This window comes from Pan paniscus, chromosome 6 (assembly GCF_029289425.2).
Source record: "Pan paniscus chromosome 6, NHGRI_mPanPan1-v2.0_pri, whole genome shotgun sequence".
Lineage (NCBI taxonomy): Eukaryota > Metazoa > Chordata > Mammalia > Primates > Hominidae > Pan > Pan paniscus.
Window position 1 is genome coordinate 26,506,287 of NC_073255.2, and position 20,891 is coordinate 26,527,177.

The 20,891-nt window shown below is 36.3% G+C and overlaps 1 protein-coding gene across 1 annotated transcript in view; it reads left to right on the forward strand.

Annotated features, from left to right (window-relative positions):
* DNAH11 (dynein axonemal heavy chain 11) overlaps window positions 1-20,891 on the forward strand; it is a 358,159-nt gene that overhangs the window by 99,030 nt on the left and 238,238 nt on the right. The window contains exons 29-30 of the mRNA XM_055115753.2: window positions 13,220-13,369; window positions 16,185-16,418. Coding sequence (XP_054971728.1) covers window positions 13,220-13,369; window positions 16,185-16,418 — 384 coding nt within the window. The remainder of the gene's footprint in view (window positions 1-13,219; window positions 13,370-16,184; window positions 16,419-20,891) is intronic.

Sequence of the window (20,891 nt, forward strand, 5' to 3'; positions counted from 1 at the left end):
AGGCGCCCTGTGTGGGTAGATAACTCATCTTGACGTCTTGTGAATGACTTGAGTTTTCCAGGCGTCCCTCCTTTACTCACCCAAACTCCATTTAAGAGTGTTGGTCCAAGTGAGAGTTTCTGCAGTTAATTGTGGAATGTGATCAGCTTGAATAGACCAGCCAGGGAGGTCTGATAACCACTACAACCGCCATTCTGTAAGCAGGAACCCCCAGTTTAAGATACAAGAGTTGGAATGATAGAGTGATAAAATTGGTGTGTCTAGAATGCTGTCAGTAATGATCAGCTTAGGAGTAAGTTTGGTTAAGGTCAAGTTTTAAAAAAATCCTTCCCTCAAAATTTAGCCTGACCTCCCAAGGTTATCGATTAACTAAACGATGGTGGATACAGGTGTTGCTTAACTTCAATGGTAAAAGTCTCTGGTAGTTGCTTTAGAAATAAAACTTAAAGGTGTATTTGCAGGATTCATTGACATGGTGCAATAGCTATGGACAACTGGCCTGAAGTCCTTATGGGATTCAGTATTAACATTCTTTGGTATTTTTTTCCCCTTTCAGAAAAACGTTTGTATTTTTTAACTGAACTAGTATAGTTGTTAAAGTCAGACAAAATAATATCAGTTTACCCTTTTGCACCCTTTCAGGTTGTTATATACTACCTTAAAATAACTGACAACTTTGGGCAATCAAGGTGTTTTTAACCACTGATTCCTTATGATGTGAAAGGTCTTTTTGTCTGAGAACAGTTTGCACATTTTCTTTCTCTTGTCTGTGAAACATTTAACTTCTCCATAAAGGTTAGGTTTGGAGAAGCTAATCCACAATAGAGCTATACTAAAGAAAGACTCGCTGTCAACGTGATTGGCTCTACTTGTGCTTCTAATGGGGTAGCTGCGATTCTTATATGGCTACTGAGCACTTGAAATGTGGCAGCTAAGGAACTGACTTTTTATTGTAATGAATTGCAATTGATTTAAATCCAAAAATTGATATTTGATTCAGTAATTGGAAAACATTGCGTGTTTGAAACAACTTGGGTGAGTGAATCTACCTTTGCCCCTGCATATTGTATGAGACGCAAATACAGATGTAACATTTTCAGATGAAAAATCCAAATTGAGCTATGCTGTAAATATAAAATACTTACCTGGTTTCAAAGACTTGCTGCAAATAAAATAATGGAAAAGATCTCACTTTTTATATTACTCACATGTTGAATGATAATATTTTGGGATACACTGGATTAAATATACATTAAAATTAATTTCACCTTTTTAAAATATGACTTAATGTGGCTGCTAGATGGTTGTAGCTGTGGAAATTGAAGCCACAATGCATTCTGTAAAATGACAAGATACATATACTCAGGAATGCTTAATGTTTGCATGCAGAAATGCCCTTCAAGGACATCTGCACCAATCTACACACAAGGAAATCTGCCAACTTGTCTTTGGAGAAATCTCCTAAATTACAGCGATGAGACAGATGGCACTCAACTGATACCTCTAATAGACTGTAAATACTGGCATTCAAAAAGGTGCTTGTGAGAAATGAGCTTTATATTAGGTGATAAAAAGCACCACCGGATCTTAAAGGAGCAAATATCTAGACCCCACATTCCCACAAGCACAGTATGTTTTTATGCAGAGCTTCCATTTGGTTATCTTCCTGATAGAGTAAAAGCGTCTCAGCATATGAATTTTAAGAGGATGGAGCTCAATAATCATTCATAGTATGCCAAAACCTTCACTGACAGGAGGATATTCTTCTTTAGAAAATTAATAGGAAAAAGACTCAATATGTACATGGTAAGTTGAGGGCGTGTAAGAATGAATGAGTTTTAGTTAAAATGAAATCCATAAAAAAATTCTAACTTTCCTAAAGGAAGTAGAAAGCTGGAAAGACAAGACGTATCTAATGTGGAGGAAGTGGTTGCTACTGAGTTTAAGCTGGGGCTGAAGAAGGAATGAGAAAGAAGGAGCAAAAGGACACAGAAAAGGGGTCATGGTTTTGACCATCTTGCCATTGGCTCTATTTACCTGCAGCTGAGGAGGAAGGAATAGAAGCTGCTCATGAAAGTGTAGTCTGTCACAGAAAGTACAGTGTAAGAGCAACTCTGCTTGGCATGACTTATGAATATGTAATCTTTAAATGGATACCTTAATATAAAGGCAGCCTGATTCACCTAGAGGTTCAGGTATTTAGGTGTATGACAAGAAAATAGAGAATCTACTTTCAAAATAAATGCCATAAATTATATATCCCATGGAGATTATCCTTGATTATCTTCTCAAAATGATGAATATGTGGTTAATCACAAATTGTATAGCAATATGCACAATTTTTTCTTCATTTTGCATATGTGTTGCCACTGCATTGTATTCTATTGTAGCCCCTTTGGAATTCTTTCCATAGCCAATGTATAAGTTGTACAACAACATTAAGGTTATTATAATGTGAGATTAAAGTAAAATATCACTTCAGTGTTATGAGATCCAAAAATTAAATATTATAAATATGGGGTCCTGCCAACGAGGAGTTTCTAGGCCCTTCTGTGGAATCTGAAATTGTTCTGGTCTCAGCCTTGCTTTGATGTCACTTGATGAAGGTTGTTCGGTTTCAGCTTAAACTCAGTGGGTAGAGCTTCCAGCTATAACAGATTAGCTTTTAACAGAGTACTGTTCTTTCTGGAAGCAACTAGAAAAGCTGGATAAAATATTTAACTAAATCTGTTTAAATGCACTGAAGAGCATTTAAAGAGTATTGAAGAATTAGTGTGCCAGGGGCTAAGATAGCAGCAGAAGAAAGCACAAAGAGATTTGCCTAATGTTTGGTGCTGCTTTTCTCCTCGAGACATTTGATAATTCATAGATGTGGCCAACGGCATGAGAAGCTGATCAGAGCTTTCAAGAGGCTCGTGGAACTTGAAAGAAGGAGAAAAATAAAATAAAACTGGAACTCAGGCCCCATTAAGGAGGGTATATACAGAGAATCAAACAATAATAATAAATGGTTCTAAGGTGGATTGGATAGAAATTTGCCAGGGTGGGGGGAGGAGGAGTCTACTATATCTAAAAATCAGGTATCTAAATCAGATATCTACCATATCTAAGAATCAATTCCAGATGGATGTAGATCTAAATGTGAAAGGTGAAACAAACGATATACGACATGTGAGGAAGGATATCTTCATAATCTTGCGCTAAGCAAAATTTTCTCAAATTGGACACAGAAGTCCTAACTATAAACAAAAAAAAAGGATAAATTTGACTATGTTAAAATTTTAAAACTTTAGCTTATCAAAAGATGCTGTTAAGAGAATAACAATGCAAGCTGCAAAGTGGGAAAAGGTGTTTGCAATACAAACAAAAGACTCATATATGGAATATATAAAGAACTCCAACAAAAAAACAAAGGCAGATAATCTAATATAAAAGTGGGCAGAATACTTAGTTCACAAAAAAAAGATGCAATGGCTAGTAAACATAAGAAAGGTTGCTCAATTTCAGAAGTCATCAGGGAAATGTAAACCAAAACCACAACAAGATGAGATAACAGGATGGCCAAGATGAAATAAGAGGAACTGGATTTACCTTCTTGCCTGAAACAATGAAAAATTTCAACAAAATATATGAAAAACAGCAGTTTTCTAGACGCTGGACATCAGGCAGTGGGGATTCATGACAGATGAGGAACAGGGATTCATCACAGGTGAGGAACAAATGGAGTGAGCACTATGATTGTCTCAGTTTTCTGTCCTGAGAGAGTCTCCAGGCCATAGCACATGAAGGGAAACCCAGACAGAGTCCAAAGTGACTATACTTTGCAGAACTGAGTACCACAGAGGAAAGAGTTGTACAAAGAGAACTCCAGAGACTTATGGAGAGTATTAGGCAGAGTGCTGAATAGTGCACTATATGTGAGGAAACTACCCAGGCCTGGGGAAAGAACTATCGGGTGCCCAATGAGCTCCAACAGGGCAAGAAATAATGGCTGTTTCTACCAACTAGACTTGAAGCCCTTATAATTTATAGGTAGAATACTGACAGGGTCTTTCCTGGTAGCGGGAAATAAATAGCCCTAGATTAGACACTGCTCTAGTCCCACCAAACAAGTCTTAAATAGCAATATCCAAAAGGATCAAACTCTTTCCAAGTAATTTATCCCAGGAAAAAAATCTCAAAAGTATGGGAGTGAAAATGTATTCATTTTTAAGCAGGGTAAAGTTCACAATGTCTGGCATTGCATTAAAGTTTACTGAGCATGTGAAGAAATAGAAATATTCAACCCATGAAAAAAGAGACAAATCAAAACTGACCCAGAACTGACACAGATGATAGACTTAGCCAATAAGATATTAAAAGTAATTATATGTGTATTTCATGTGTTCAGAAAGTTAAGTAGAGACCTGGAAAATATCAGAGAGCTTAATATGTGTGCTAGAACTTCCCAAAGTGGGGAACAAGAAGAAACATAGAAAATATTTGAAAAACAACAGCCCAAAGTTCTCCAAATTGATGAAAAGTACAAAAGTGTAAATTCACAGACTTAAGAAATTTAATGAGCCCAAACACAAAAAAAAAGAAAGAAAACTATACCAAATTGCTCAAATTGGTCAAAACAATATAGAAGTCTCAAAATCATCCATAAAGCCATATTTTATACAAATGAACAAACATAAGGATGACAACAGACTTCACACTGGGAACAATGCAAGTAAGCAGACAGTGGAGTAGCAATTTTTTTTTTTTTTTTTTTTTTTTTTTTTGAGACAGAGTCTTACTCTGTTGCCCAGGCTGGAGTGTAGTGGCCTGATCTCGGCTCACTGCAAGCTCCGCCTCCCAGGTTCACGCCATTCTCCTGCCTCAGCCTCCCGAGTAGCTAGGACTACAGGCGCCTGCCACCACACCTGGCTAATTTTTTTTTGTATTTTTAGTAGAGACGGGGTTTCACCTTGTTAGCCAGGATGGTCTTGATCTCCTGACCTTGTGATCTGCCTGCCTCAGCCTCCCAGAGTGCTGGGATTACAGGCATTAGCCACTGCACCTGGCCTACAGTGGAGTAGCAGTTTCAATGTACTGAAAGAAAAAAAAACACCTGTAACCGTAAAATTTTATACCCAGTAAAAATACCTTTTTAAAAAAGGATAGCGAAATAAAGATGTTTTAACACATTCAAAAACTCTAAGATTTCATCACCACCAGACTGGCACTACAAGAAATGTTAGAGAAAGTTCTTCAAGCAAAAGGAAGATGACACTAGATGGAAATTTGGATCTATACCAAAAAATTATGAACACTGAAATGTCAACTGTATGGAAGTAGAAAAAATTGGAGCATTAGCCAATCATTAGAAGATGGAGTGGTACCAAAAACATAGAAACATTGAAATAATATATATGTAAGTTTAAATACTGGCTCTGTTGATTATAATAACTGGCTTTGTTATTGCTTAACCTTTCTGAACCTCAATATCCTTATATACCAAATGTGGAAAGCAGTAGGTATTGTCTGTTTGGCTTCTAAGTAACAGGCAAAACAAAGTGCATAAAGAACCAATAAAAGTACGTAACATACAATAATGTAAAATTGGCCACAAATTCCTTCCCTTCCTGTATCCATGCCCTTTCAATGTGATGTGGCCGTATTGATCAAGGCTAGATACTAGTTCTCCATTTGGGTTGCCATATGACTTGTTTTGGCCACTGTGTCATTAGCAAAAGCTTGAAAATTTTTTGTATACCATCACTTGCCCTTTTGCTGCTCTTTGGAAACCTGTAACCATCCCATCACGAATGAGTCAACCCTAGCCTGGTGAATAATGAGACGAACATGCCCATACCCAAGCTATCAGCTGAGCAACCATCACACACATGAGAGAAGCCACCGATCACCAGCAGGCTACAAATGTGTGGGAGAGCCCAGCTGGACTAGCTGAGGCAACCCAAAACCAACACACACAATTGTGGCTGATGAAGAAGCCAGCAAATCTTGGCATGTTTTGTTATACTGCAAAGTTAATTAATATATGTTAGTTATGTATTTACATATTTATATATGTGTATGTGGATATACATTCATCAGTGTCAAGGACTTTATGTGCTACTGATTTAAAATAAAATATTTTACTTGAAATTTAAAAACAAAACAAAGAATTGATTAAAACAAGTACTAATCCAAGTTTTTGTTTTCTTTATTTCTTTAATTTTTTTCCCTTCTTGAATACCTTGATATGATTGTTTTGACTTCAGTGAGTTTGGGAAGATTGGTGAAAACATCATAAGTTAATGTGTTTCTCTTTACTTAAAATACTCTGCCTAGTAAAGTATTCATTTTCCCTTCTCTTTTTAATTTGTGTAGATATTTCCTAAATTGTTGATATGATTTTGGATTCAAAAAACACGTATACTTGCTCATACAATGAGATATCAAGATCAAACCAAAGGCTTTGTTATTGCTTAACCTTTCTGAACCTCAATATCCTTATATACCAAATGCGGAAAGCAGTAGGTATTGTCTGTTTGGCTTAAACACCAAAGGCTAAAATTAAAATTCACTAAACAATGGAAAGGATGTGGAGTAATGGGAATGTTCATATCTAGCCACCAGTATTATAAGTTAGTACAACTACTTAGGAAAACTGTTTAACAGCATTTTCTAAATAGGAATATATCATACATTTTTATCTAGCAGTTCACCTTTTCAGTGTACACTCAGCAGAAATACATAGATGGACCAAAAGAAGTATACAAGAATTTTCATAGCCACTTTATTTATAATAGTCCAAAATGGGAAACAATTTAAATGTCCCTTAACAGTGGAATGGCTAAATATATTTATATATTGTATTGTCTTTATACAATGGAATACCACATAGCAATAAAAATGAAGAAAACCTAGTGGTATACCAAATAACATGAATAAATTCAAGTGACATAATATCGAACTATAGGAGGCAGATGCAGAAGAGTGCGTACTATGTGAATTCACTTCTATAAAGATAATGCCCCTTTTTAGAGAAATAGTAACTGGCATGCACCATGAGGAGTCTTACGGGTGCTGGTATCCTACTTTTTTTTTTTTTTTTTTCTGGAGATGGAGTCTCACTCTGTCACCCAGGCTGGAGTGCTGGAGTGCAATAGTGCAATCTCAACTCACTGCAACCTCCACCTCCTGGGTTCAAGCAATTCTTATGCCTCAGCCACCTGAGTAGCTGGGATTATAGGTGTGCACCACCGTGGCCAGCTAATTTTTGTATTTTTAGTAGAGATGGGGTTTTGCCATGTTGGCCAGGCTGGTCTCAAACTTCTGGCCTCAGGTGATCTGCCTGCATTGCCTCTCAAAGTGCTGGGATTACACACGTGAGCCCCCATGCCCAGCGACTATTCTATTCCTTAATATTGTGGAAAGCACAAGAGCTGTGCTTACTTTGTTAAAATTTATTAAGTTGTACACACATGATTTTTTTCCATTTTTCTGCATATATGTATTCCAATTTCCAAAAGTTTATTTTAAAAAAACCCAGCATTTGTGTTGTGAACACATTTACATAAAATTATACAATTTATGCCTGTAAACATTTTATGAAAGAAACACCAAATCAACCTTATATGCACTGATATATGGATATGTTTAAGTTACAGTAATAAGTGAGAAATCAAAATACAAAATATTATACTGTGATTTTATTTTTGGTAAAAGCAAATCTGGATTATGTAAGTAATTGCATGTTCATTATTGAAAGTTTGACAAATATAGAAATACATTAAAAAGTTGAGATTAATATACTCATTGCTATTTTTGAGTTATTATAGTTTTTTAAATGTGTCTGTGTTTGTGAGTTATAACATATATACTTAATCAAAATTGTAATATTCCTCTACAATTTGATGTTTCATAGCTGTAAGAGGTTTCATTTTATGAATATGCCATACTGATTTAACTAGCTTCCAGAAGGCCTTTTTTTTTTTTTTTCCAATTTAGGTTCTTAACCATATTGCATGCCTATTTCCCTGTACTATCACCAAAACTGTTATTTAATTTTATTATTTTATTATTATTTTTTTCTTTGGAGATGGAGTTTCGTTCTTGTCGCCCAGGCTGGAGTGCAGTGGCGCAATCTCAGCTCACTGCAACCTCTGCCTCCCGGGTTCAAGCGATTCTCCTGCCTCAGCCTCCAGAGTAGCGGGGATTACAGGCGCATGCTACCACACCCAGCAAATTTTTGTATTTTTAGTAGAGTTGGCGTTTCACCATATTGGCCAGGCTGGTCTCAAACTCCTGACCTCAGGTGATCCACTTGCCTCTGCCTCCCAAAGTGCTGGGATTATAGGCGTGAGCCACCATGCCCGGCCCAAAACTGTTATTTAAAAAAAAAAAACACACATGCAACTATTTACTATTTTGACACATTGACTTAAGTTTTTACACATGTAAAAATCATGGACTCACTTTATCTCATTCTAGAGAATATCATCCACAAAAGACCAGGACTGCCCATATTTTGGTCATGATTTATATTCTTACGAATATTATTATGAATATTGTCATTATGAATAAATTAGTTAATGAAAACATATGAATGAGTCCTGAGGTGCTCACCAGGCAGGAGTGGCACTAGGGTTTGTGTATATTTTATCCCATTAATAAGCGGCAGCAGCATCTTTAGGTAGATAGGGCAAATACGAACTTAGATATAGGCAGAAAGCAAGCGGTATGGTTTGAGAATATAATTGTAAGCTGTAGTAATTTCATCTTTCTTTCTTTCTTTCTTTTTTTTTTTTTTTTTTTTGAGACAGAGTCTTGCTCTGTCGCCCAGGCTGGAGTGCAGTGGAGTGATCTCAGCTCACTGCAACCTCCGCCCCTCCAGGTTTAAGCAATTCTCTGCCTCAGCCTCCGGAGTAGCTGGAATTATAGGCACGTGCCACTTTTCCCTTTGTTTTCCAAGTGAACAGTAGCTGTGAGTCATGACGGTAGATCAACTGATCACTGTATGCATTTTAAATTATAAAATTAGCTAGTGATTAGGTATTTTCAGTTTACTTACAATTAGATAAATGTTAGTTCTTTTATTTCATAAGAGGTTCTCCCTGTGCAGAGTTCTGATATTTATGAATTTCAGTTACTAAGGTTTGGTTAAATAACTCCAGTGCCCTGGCAACACGGTTCAAATTTCAGCTACTATGGTAAATTAACTCTGAGTGATTTCATAAAGCACATAGTTGATTACTAACTCTCCAGCCCACAAAAATCACTGCCTAAGTAACAGATGTGCATCATGATCAGTGACAGTCATGTCCCATCTTTCTAATTCTGTCAGTGATTAGCCACTGTGCTGCTTTTACTCACTTCACACACAGACAGCTAAGCTTGTAGTTCTATGATGAACCTACATGACATTTTTCATTAGTTAATGGACAGAAGGAAATAGTAACAAAGTTGGAAGTGTAGCAAAGAAATGAAAATTGATAATGCTAGAAGCAAAAATGGAATCAAACATAGATGGGAGTCAGAGAAGAGAGAGCTGACGGACAGTGATGACCGGACACCACCAGAGAGAGTGATATGCAGCCAGGGGAACTTAGTGAAGATAAACTTGGGAACATAAACGACAACAGTGGTTTTGACAAAAAGAATGAAGATGTACCAGAGGAAGTGATGCCAGGAAAAACAAACATATTAAATAAAACAAACCTCCCAAACAACAAAAACTGACTTCACATTGAAGAGACTTACAAGAAATTTCATGACATTGAATGCTTGAAAGGTAAAATGTTGATGGCCGGATATAAATTCAAAGGGAGTATGAGTTTGTCAAGGCAGAGAAAAGATGCTCGTTCTGTTCCTTAAGTAGTAAGATGAGAAGGAGGCAAGTGCTATTCAAATAACTTAAGTTTTCTGCAACGAAAACTGTTTAGTGTTTTAAAATGCAGTCGACAAAATATTAGTTTATGGATTTTTTTGATCTCCCTGTATGTTTATAACCAACAGTGAGAAGCTTTAATGTTTTGACACAAATTTGTAAAGATCATTGACCCATCATAGGTTTCTCCCATTGATCATTCAGATTGCATAATGTGATTTCAGCTGGTGTGGTCATTTTTATGATTTTGTACTGTTCTGCAAAGTAAGGACTACCTGTATTCAATTTTTGCACTAATCTTTTAGAAACCTACTCAAAATACTTGGTGAGTTATTGGTTCTTTTTAAAAAATGATTTGAGGTGCTCATATCCTTTCTCTATCAAAAGAGGGGCCTACGAAGTATTAGTTTTTTAATATTTATTTATTTATGTATGTATTTGAGATGGAGTTTTGCTGTTGTTGCCCAGGCTGGAGTGCAGTGGTGCCTTCTCGGCTCACTGCAACCTCTGCCTCCCAGGTTCAAGTGATTCTCCTGCCTCAGCCTCCCAAGTAGCTGGTATTACAGGCATGTGCCACCATGCCCAGCTAATTTTGTATTTATAGTAGGAACAGGGTTTCACCATGTTGGTCAGGCTGGTTTCGAACTCCTGACCTCAGGTGATCCACCCGCCTTGGCCTCCCCAAGTGCTGGGATTACAGGTATGAGCCACTGCACCCAGCCTAATCTATTCTTTTTAGTTGTAAAATGAAAGGCCTTTCTGAACAGCTCACTGGGAAGAAGGAATTTTAATTTTGGGTTAACAAATACGAAGCGATCTCATTAAAAATAGAACAAATCTGAGGGCAACAGGGGCCACACGAGTTAAAAAAATAGTCTTGTTCCCTCAGAAAGTTTAAATAGAAGACAGTATGAAAACATCTAACTTCAACTATGCCATGTATAAGAAATAGGAGAACTCTGCCTAAGATTTGTGTTTCCTGGTCATTGAGTTACTACAGAGCCAGACGTTCTTGAAATTATTTTCTCACCCAAGCAGTAATGTGTGAGGGTGTCTGATGGCTGAAGGCTCATTTATCCAAAGGCTTTTCATTTGAGTATTTTCTAGGCCCATTACACAGTAGAAGCCATTCAACATCTGTGTACTTCCTGGCCACTTCAGCTGGGAGAATGAATTATGAGATTAGTGGAGACTTTCTCTATATTAATATCCTCTGGGTAATGTACAGGGATGGAGGAGAATAGAACCCAAGCTGTGATCAGGCAGCTACCGCTCTATCTGTGTTTAAAGTAAGCGAGAGTCTCAAAAACTCATCTATTTTAAACTCGGAGGACTTCTTGCTGTGATTTTCTTTGATACTAAAACTGCATGTACAGCAAAAATGAAAAGGCTGAAAGCTTTAAAGATTAAATCACCCTAAAGAAGTTCCTTACCAATATTGGTGTTGGTCTTGTCATGCAGAAAATTGAGGCAGGTTGCTATTGTTTCTAGAAGTTGCTGTGGTATACTTCTCATGTCCGGTTAAACTGCATTTCAAGAAAAGTTTGTTACAGCAGTGGCGCCTGTGTGCTTGGAGATGTTTTGTATTGCTTCACACTATCTTCTGGTTATCAGCAGCTCATATTTATTTTTTTCTGTTGAGGTAAAATTTAACATTAAATTAACTGTTTTAAGTATGCAATTCAATAGCATTTTGTACATTCACAACCACCTTTTATCTAATTCCAAAACATTTTCATCAAGCTATCCATTAAGCAGTACCTTCTCATACCCCTCCCTCCAGCCCCTAGCAGCCACCAATCTGCTGTCTGTATCTATGGATTTATCTCTTGTGGATATTTCATATAAATGGGATAATACAAGATACGATGTGTGGTATATTGTGACTAGTTTCTTTCATTTAGCTTATATTTTCAAGATTCATCCAAGTTGTAGCATGTATCAGTAATATTCCTTTTAATGACTGAACAATATTCCATTGTATGGATATACCACATTTTGTTTATCCATTCATCATTTGATGGACATTTAGGTTGTTTCCACCTTTTGGCTATTGTGAATAATGCTTCGATGAACAGAGATGTACAAATACCTGTTTGAGTTCCTATTTTCAACTCTGTAGGTATATACCTAGGAGAGGAGTTGCTGGATCATTGCTAATTCTATGTTTAAGTTTTTGAGGAACCACAAAACTGTTTTCCACTTAGCAGCTTTTATTTGCACCATGAATAACAAGGGAACATGTATTCCCATTTCTGATACTTCTTCTGGGCCGCCCCTGCCTTTTACTCAGTCTACCTCAAGAGAGATGATAGAGTAACTTCCCTGATTAATAAAGTCTGTTCTCTTTTTGTCTCCTTGGGTGTGAATTTACCTACACAACACATGTCATTCTCTCCTTTCCTCCATGACAAAAACACAGGGCAGTGCTCCCCAGAGGAGGATTGTTCTGGTCTGTGCTAACATAACAAGATGAATAAGTGTTGTTCATTCTGGGGTTGCGGTTGGAGGCCAGTTAGATTTTGTTCTTCAAACTGACTTCTGCAAAATAAATGCTAATGTTTTGTCTTTGATCTGATCTTTGTTGTTGTTGGTTTTTTTTTTCCCCCCAAATTGTCTGGAGCCTGCATAGAGTTCAATGTGCTATTTACTGGTTTTGTATTGGAGAATGCAAAACTTAGGATGTAAGAGGTTATGACACCAGAAGAACTTGATCTTTATAGATGTGGCCTGGAATTATAGATTCGTTGTCTAACTGTCCACTTACTTTTAGTTATGTCAACTTGGAGAATTTACCTAATATTTTAGTTTTAATTTCCTCATCAATGAAAAGGGAGAAATCCTACTCATCTTTCTTATGTACCAAGGATACTGTGGGGCTCACCAAAGTATCAAGGCAAGTGCGTGTTAACAGATAATCTCCCCCAAAAGTAAAATTCTTTCTAATTGACATTTTTCATTTCAGACATTTTAATAGCTTTTTCATAGTGTACACTAATGCTAGGAATTTGAATTTTTAAAACTTTACTACAGAAGCCCCAGTAGGATGCCTGTCTACAGGAATATGGTACAGATAGAGAAGTCAGTAAGCATCCAGTCATCAAGTAGAAAATAGGTCACTTTTCATGGTAAGCATTCATCAGCCAGTACGTGAGGATTTGACCGGAGTGACTAGCCACTTCTCCACCAAGATCCTTTCAAGCTCTGATATTTTAGAAGTGACTTTTATTTTGAGGGAAAACATTTTGAGACAACTCTAACTCCATAAAGTTTCATGACTTCATATGGCATCATCTCTAGATTATCAGAATATACCTACAGTAAGAAATGTTCTTATCTTTTCTAATATTCTCATTTTAGGTAACATGTCACCTTGCCAAACTTTTCGACAGCATTGCAGATCTGCAGTTTGAAGACAATCAGGATGTTTGTGCACACAGGGCAGTTGGAATGTACAGCAAAGAAAAGGAGTATGTCCCATTCCAAGCCGAGTGTGAATGTGTGGGCCATGTAAGATTTGATTATGAGGTTTTCTATGCTAGGGGAGTATTTTCAGCATACTCTTAGAAGGTTGAGTTGAACAAGAAAAAAATTCAACCCAGGTCAAATCAGGCTCTGCTTAGTTTTGTGCTCGGAGGTTCCTTTTTATCTGTATCCACTGTGACAGAGGGCTCTTCTGCCATGCGTCCCAGTTTCTACTCATGTGGCTTTGGCACCCAGCAGGGTCTCAGAGATGCTAGGAATTGAGCTAGACAGAAGCAACTGTCACAGATTGAATGAGTGACCCCAGAATTAGTAGCAAATGCAACTCAGTGACTGAGTCTGCTACAAAGCGTATTCTGTTTTCACCACTGCTCGGAGAACAGAGAAGGTTATAGTGAAGCAGCACCTTGCAATAAAGCTTGTTTTAAAGAGGCTTTGTGGTTCAGTAGTCCACTGTGAATGTTATAAATGGCTCCTCATAAATAAAGTTGATCGAGTCTAGCAAGCTGATGTCCTGTACTCTAATTACCATGTGCACAGAGTTAAGTTAGCATATTCTCTCCTCTCACAGCCAAATACCTCAAAAATATTCTTAACAGTTATCCGCAAGAATGGCTCATTATGATTTATGAAAGCGTTTCTGGTGTGTTCAGATGATTTAGGGGAATTGCATCTTTTTATGATGAAGCTTGCGTAGCTTGGGTTAATCCACAGAGTAACTGATGGAATAGTGTCTAGTGGAGAACCATTTGGGTTGGGGCAGGGGTTCCTGAAAGTATTTGCAGAAATGTGAGTGGCAACCTTATTTCACAAGGGTTTTCTTTACTCCTTTCTGTTGCTTTTTAATATTGTACCAGAAAAATCCTGCCAAATGAAGGAGAAGCAGATGGTGGAATACTTTGATTAAAATATATTTTTTGATCTCTTGGGCTTTTTAGGATGATATTATAATGATTAGAAAAAGTTGCCATAAACTCTCTTGACAAAAGTGTGTTGCTGTCTGCTCCCTCCCAGCAAACTGCTCACCGACTGGCATGATGCCTGGAGGGGGATAGTCCAATTGATGAATGTGGTTGTCACTAGCAGGAACCCTTGATATTGAAAGTTTTTATAGTGCTCTAATTTATTCTGTATAAGCAACTTATGCTAGAAACTTGTAAACATATACAAATTCACCCTCTAATTGCCTTTGTTTTATAAAAAGTTGCTTTTAATTTGGTGCTTTTTTGTATTTCTGCCTCTTTTAATTGGCTCACCCCAATTTAGTCCATTGGCATATTCTTCAGCAAGTGTTGAATGCCTACTATGCATCAGATGCTAGGTCAGGCTTTGGGGAGTTCCGAAATGGCCCTTGTCTTCGAGGAGCTCTTAGGCCCATTGAGAAAATGGATATGCACATAATAATGGACGTAGCAATTGTTGTTATAGGGGGTTGGTTGAGAAGTGCCAAAAAGGGAAGGATCCAGCAAGCACCTCATCAGAGCTTAGTTCTCAAAGCATACTGAGTTAGGTTGCCATTGTTGGCACAGTCATCTGTACGTGAGCTGACATATTGACATATATGTGTGTTTGGTCTTCCCAAATGGACTGCAAAGTTCTTGAGAACAGGTGGCCATGTGGAGGATATGGATCCCAGGGTATCCAGGAGACATACAATAATGACTGAATTAATGAGGGAACTTGTTGCTTGATGACCTTAAAAGTTACCCTTAGTTATTAAGGCAGAGATACCAGACCCCATTGGTTAGATCAGAACAACGTGACATAATTCGGTTAATCGGAACTCATGCATGTTAACAAAGCACAGTTGTGAAGCCAGAGGGAAGGCCCTTAAGAAGAGATACTGAGGCCATTTCCAGAGCAGTGTTTCCTGTTTCTTTCAAGAGAGGAGGTTGTCAGCTCATTAACCACTTATCACTCCATTCCAATTCTTCAGAGGTTCTAGGAATGCTGCTGCTCTCTTCACAGGGGTGAAGGAAGAAGTCAGTTGTATCATCTTCAGAATCTCATGTGATTCTTGGTATTTATTTTTTATAGTCACTTTTTATTGCTATGGTCAATTATTTGCAAATAATATATGTATCACTTTAATTATATGATATCCCAAGAAAATAAATACCTGGATTAATATAACAAAATACATTTGAACAGGATGGAAACTGGGCTAAGTTGTATTTGTGGGCGCAAACTAAGCTTCAATTTTTTAAAAAAAAAAAGATTAATTTTTACAAGTCAGCAGTTGTCCTATCTCTAATACTCTCCTGTGGTCTAATTTCTGACAAGTGTGAAGATTAGAGCCAGTAGGGAATATAATTAATGTACTTGCTGAAAACATTTTATCTTAAAACTGTGAACTATGAAGATTTTAGAGAAGAATTTTCAGTAGATTTAAAAATTAATAGAAAAAAATTTAACTGAATTTTTATTATTAAAGCTCTAGAATATGACTCATACCTCTATAGGTGTCTGTGATGTTTGGCTTCTGAAAACACTGTGTGTTACCAGGGGGGAATCTTGGTCTAGAACCTCCTTGCCTTCAAAGCTGAGAAATGAATAGTGAAGAACCCCTTTTCTGTTTAGGCTGTGGAAAGTTGTTAGCCAGCTGGTGGGTAAAGTTAGATGAGCATTATTCCTGGGAGAAGGCAGGTTCCTGTAGGAGAAAGATTTCACCAATCAGTTGTTCACTTTCCCCTTTGAGTTATGCCTCTTGCAGTTTTCTACCTGGGTTTAAAATGAATCCACCTGGGGCATTACCCTCTGCGTGGCCTTAGAGCCAGTAGGAGGATGAAATTATCCTCCCATAGTTAAGCCTGTGTTATAACATTTCAACTTGCTTCCAAAGGTGGAAACATGGCTTCTGCAACTTGAACAGACTATGCAAGAAACGGTGCGTCATTCTATCACAGAAGCCATAGTGGCCTACGAGGAAAAACCTAGGGAACTGTGGATTTTTGATTTCCCAGCTCAAGTTGCACTAACCAGCTCACAAATATGGTGGACCACAGATGTAGGAATAGCCTTCAGTAGACTGGAAGAAGGCTACGAAACAGCCCTGAAAGATTTCCATAAAAAACAGGTATTATATAGATTTGTGATTTTGAGACATAAAGGAACTTCAAGATGTAAGCTTGCTTCATTCATTCTTTTACTCATTCATTTACCGAGTGTCATCTGTGTGCAAAATACTATGCTGGGAAGATTTTAGCAATCAGTTGTTAAATCATTTTTTACCTTTGTGGTACCCTTCTAAATTTCTATATTGGTTTTTAAAAAGTACATCATGTCTATTGTCTTCTAAGGCTCTAGGATAGCACTCATACTAGATACTGTACATGCTTATTTTCTTCTGTGTAAGACTCTCCAACTAGGCAGATCATGTATTTATTAGAAAATATGTGCATGATTTGCATTATTCAAAATGGTGGAGGTTGGCTCAGCAAGAGCAAATATTTTCATGGGCTTTGGTTTTCTGTTAATTATAAATTACAGATGAGAACTTTGAAAAATAATCTATTTTGAATTCTATTTTATTGATCCCAGTTATCCTGTGACCTTTCCTTAAGTCTTTCATCTTAATATGTGCTTTGAGCTATATAACAGTTCAGAGATGTAGTCTTTCTTTGGTCTTATAGAATCAGAGTATATTAGGCTTGAAAAGGAGTTTAAGTATTAGTTTGTCTACTCTTCTGGTTTTCAGTGGATAAAATCTGAATCCATAAATATGAAGTGGCTTTCCCAATGTTGCACAGTTTATAAGTGAACCTGGTAGGATTGTACCCTCTTCCTGGTACTGAGTTAGAATGCTTCCCAATGCTCCTCATCAACCCCTTTTCTGCTTTAGCAGTACTTTTACTTCAATAACTTGAGAATCAAATAGATTTAGATAGTGAGTGATCCTTGTATTGTTAACACATTTGAAGATTCAAGTGTGGATTATTCCCTTTAATTTTACTCTTTCAATCTTGCATAGTGACCACCCAACTTATTTATATTACTAAAGAAGTTTTTGTACCACTTACTTTTGGGGAAAAAGAAATTCTTGATTTTACACTCTTAGGAAGATAAGGTAATTGTTTCTATTTAATAGGCTTGAAGTTACAGGATTCAATTGAAAGAAGTGGCTGGTTTCTTCCTACGGTGCCATCTTTGCAATTCTAGTAACTACCACTTGGATGCTGAAGCTGAGTAGTTAAATTTTTTTTCATGGACATAAATAACTGAGATAATTAATTAAATGCAATTCTGCTATGCCTTTCTTATAAAATAGCCTCTGGTTAGTTAATTTATTGATATTTATGCTTTTATTATGACCATTTTCATTATGCATATAAGTAAGGACATTTAAAAATACTTGGTTAAAATAATATCCTCTTTTAAATTTCAGCTATCCTCAATCACTACTCAAACTTAAATCTTTCTACAAGCATATTCCTACTTATTTTACTCTATTTTTTTTCTAACTCTTATCTCCAACTTGTCTTTTTTTTGTTTCTAGACTGTTTTATTGCTTATAAGGTTAAATGATGTTTTATGGCTATTTATTATTTATATCAGCTTTTTTTATTTCTTTGTTATTTTTTGCTGTTAAAGATGATAAAGAAAATACAGTCACAGAAAATGAAAAGAAGGGACATAACATTTAAACAACACCCATAAATTCATTTTCAGGAGAAAAATTATTAACATTTTGGCATGCAAACATCAAAAGTTTTTTCTCTATTTACTATCTTTGTCTTTATGAATGTATAGACATGCCTGTTTATAGGTATAAACATGTATAAATCTGTAGCTATTTATATATAAGTGTAATTATTTAAGTAGCTATGTATCTGTGTCTGTACATACACATTTTAAAAAATTCTTTTACATTCCATACATTTATTTGATTACTTTATATTTTCACTCAATATATTATCTACATATTTTCTTGTCATAAATATACATCAGATCCACACTAAAAGTGACTGAATATTATTTCTTTATATGGATATACCAGAATTTATTTTCTTACTTCTCCTTTGTTTTGGTTTACTCTGGTTGTCTAACTTCTTATCAGGCACTGCTCTAGGTTCTGTGATTCTAGCAGCGATGTTCCTCCACTCAGGCACTTACATTCTAGTTAATCATTAATAGATCTTAACGTCTCTCCTCAAGAATCTTAGGATCATTTATTCTGTTCTCCACTCCCCATCTTACATGTAGTCATTTAAACCTTATTTTTTAAAAATTATCCGTTAATTATGGTGGGAGTGGTATTATTATTTCAGATCTTAATTAGATTTACCAACATATTTACCAATGACTTTGCTCATTTTTTATTTATTTTTCACCTGATTCCTTATTTGTGAATTAAATTCCCTTCTTTCTATAGAATATATTTTAGGAGTTTGTGCAGTGGTGAATTGTTACAGGAAAATTTCTGGTCCCTTGTCTTTATTTTGACTTCCTTTTTGATAATCTAGCTGGGTATAGAATTCTAAGTTGACAGTTTTTTTTTAATACCTGAAAAATACTTTTCCATTTATCTTATGGCTTTTATTATTGTTATTGTAAAACCTTATGTCATTCAAATTATTTTTCCATTATAAGCTATCTGTCTTGTTTTGGGATAGTTTTGAGATTTCTTTCTTTTTGTGGTTCTGATAAAACTTTTTTCCTTGTAGCATATGATTAAGAAGAAAGAGGAATCCAGGGCCAGATTAAGTAGACTCAAATCTCAGCTTCTACTATTCATTAGCTATGTGACTATGGACAAGCTATTTAGCTACTCTATGCCTTAGTTTTATCATCTGCAAAACACGGACAATGACAGTACTTGCATCGTAGGATCATTAGAAGGATTACTTAGTTAGTATATGGAAAATACTATTTTTTTTTTTTTAAGATGGAGTTTCGCTCCTGTCGTCCAGTCTGTAGCGCAGTGGCACAATCTCGGCTCACTGCAACCTCTACCTTCCAGGTCAAGCAGTTCTCCTGCCACAGCCTCCTGAGTAGCTGGGATTACAGGCACCCTCCATTATGCCCAGCTAATTTTTGTGTTTTTAGTAGAGACAGGGTTTCACCATGTTGGCCAGGCTGGTCTCGAACTCCTGACCTCAGTTGATCCACCTGCCTTGACCTCCCAAAGTGCTGGGATTATAGACATGAGCCACTGTGCCTGGCCAAATACTATTTTTAAATAGTGTTTTAGTTTATGTGCTATATAAGGGCTGGCTATTGCTGCTGTTGTTAGTGCTATGACAATAATGATGATGGTGTCCAGTGTGGTACACAACTTATTTAATACATTTTCCTCAGTAATTTATAAGAAAAATTTTCAAACATGCAGAAAAGCTGAAAGAATTTTGTAACATGTATGCCTACCACTTAGATTCTACAATTAATATCTTGTTTTATTTTCTTTATAACATGTCATTTATCAAACCCTATAACCATCCATCAATTCATTTTGTATCTATGAATCATTTCAAAGGAAGTTGCAGATACCATAATCTTTACCCCTAAATATTCCATTATTTAAAATTCTAAATTTTAATTGAAAGGTAAACACTGTATATTTATGTGTACACATGATGCTTTGATATCTGTATGTATCATGGAATGGCTAAATCAGGGTATTTAACATATGCGTTACCTCACTTTTTTTTGTGGTAAGAATGTTTAAAAGGTACTTTCTTAGCACTTTTCAAAAATATTTTATTTTGTTATTAACTGAGGTCACCATGATGTACAATAGACCTCTTGAACTTACTCCTCCCAACTGAAATTTTGTGTCCTTTGACTAATAGCTCCCCAAACCCTCTACCCCTCAGCCTCTGGTAACTACTATTTTGCTGTTTATGTAAATTGGACTTTTTCATTTAAAATTTTTTTAAATTTTATTTGCATAAATGTATGAAGTACAAGTGCAATCTTGCTACCTGCATTGAATTCGTAATGGTGAATTCAGGGCTTTTTAGGGTATCTTTCATCTGAACAATGTATAGTGTGTCCATTAATTTCTCATCATCCACCCCTTACCACCCCCTAATGATTCCCAGTCTCCATTGTCTATCATTCCACACTCAATATCCATGTGTACACATTGTTTAGCTCCCACTTATAAGTGAGAACATGTGACATTTGTCTATGTCTCACTTGTTTCACTGATGATAATGACCTCTAGTTCCCTCCATGTTGCTACAAAAGACATGATTTTATTCTTTTTTATGGTGGAGTAGTAGTCCATTGTATATATATGTCACATTTTCTTTTTCCATTCATCCATCAGTGGCCACTTAGGTTGATTCCGTAAGTTTGCTATTGTGAATAGTGTTGCAGTAAACATAGGGGTAGAGATATCTTTTTGATGCAATGACTTATTTTCCTTTCAGTAGATACTTGGTAATGGGATTGCTGGGTCAAATGCTGGTTCTATTATTAGTTCTTTGAGAAATCTCCATACTGTTTTCCATAGGGGTTGTGCTAATTTATATTCTCACGAAGAATGTATAAGAGTTCTTTTTTTTCTGCATCTTCACCAACATCTGTGTTGTTGTTGGTCTTTTTA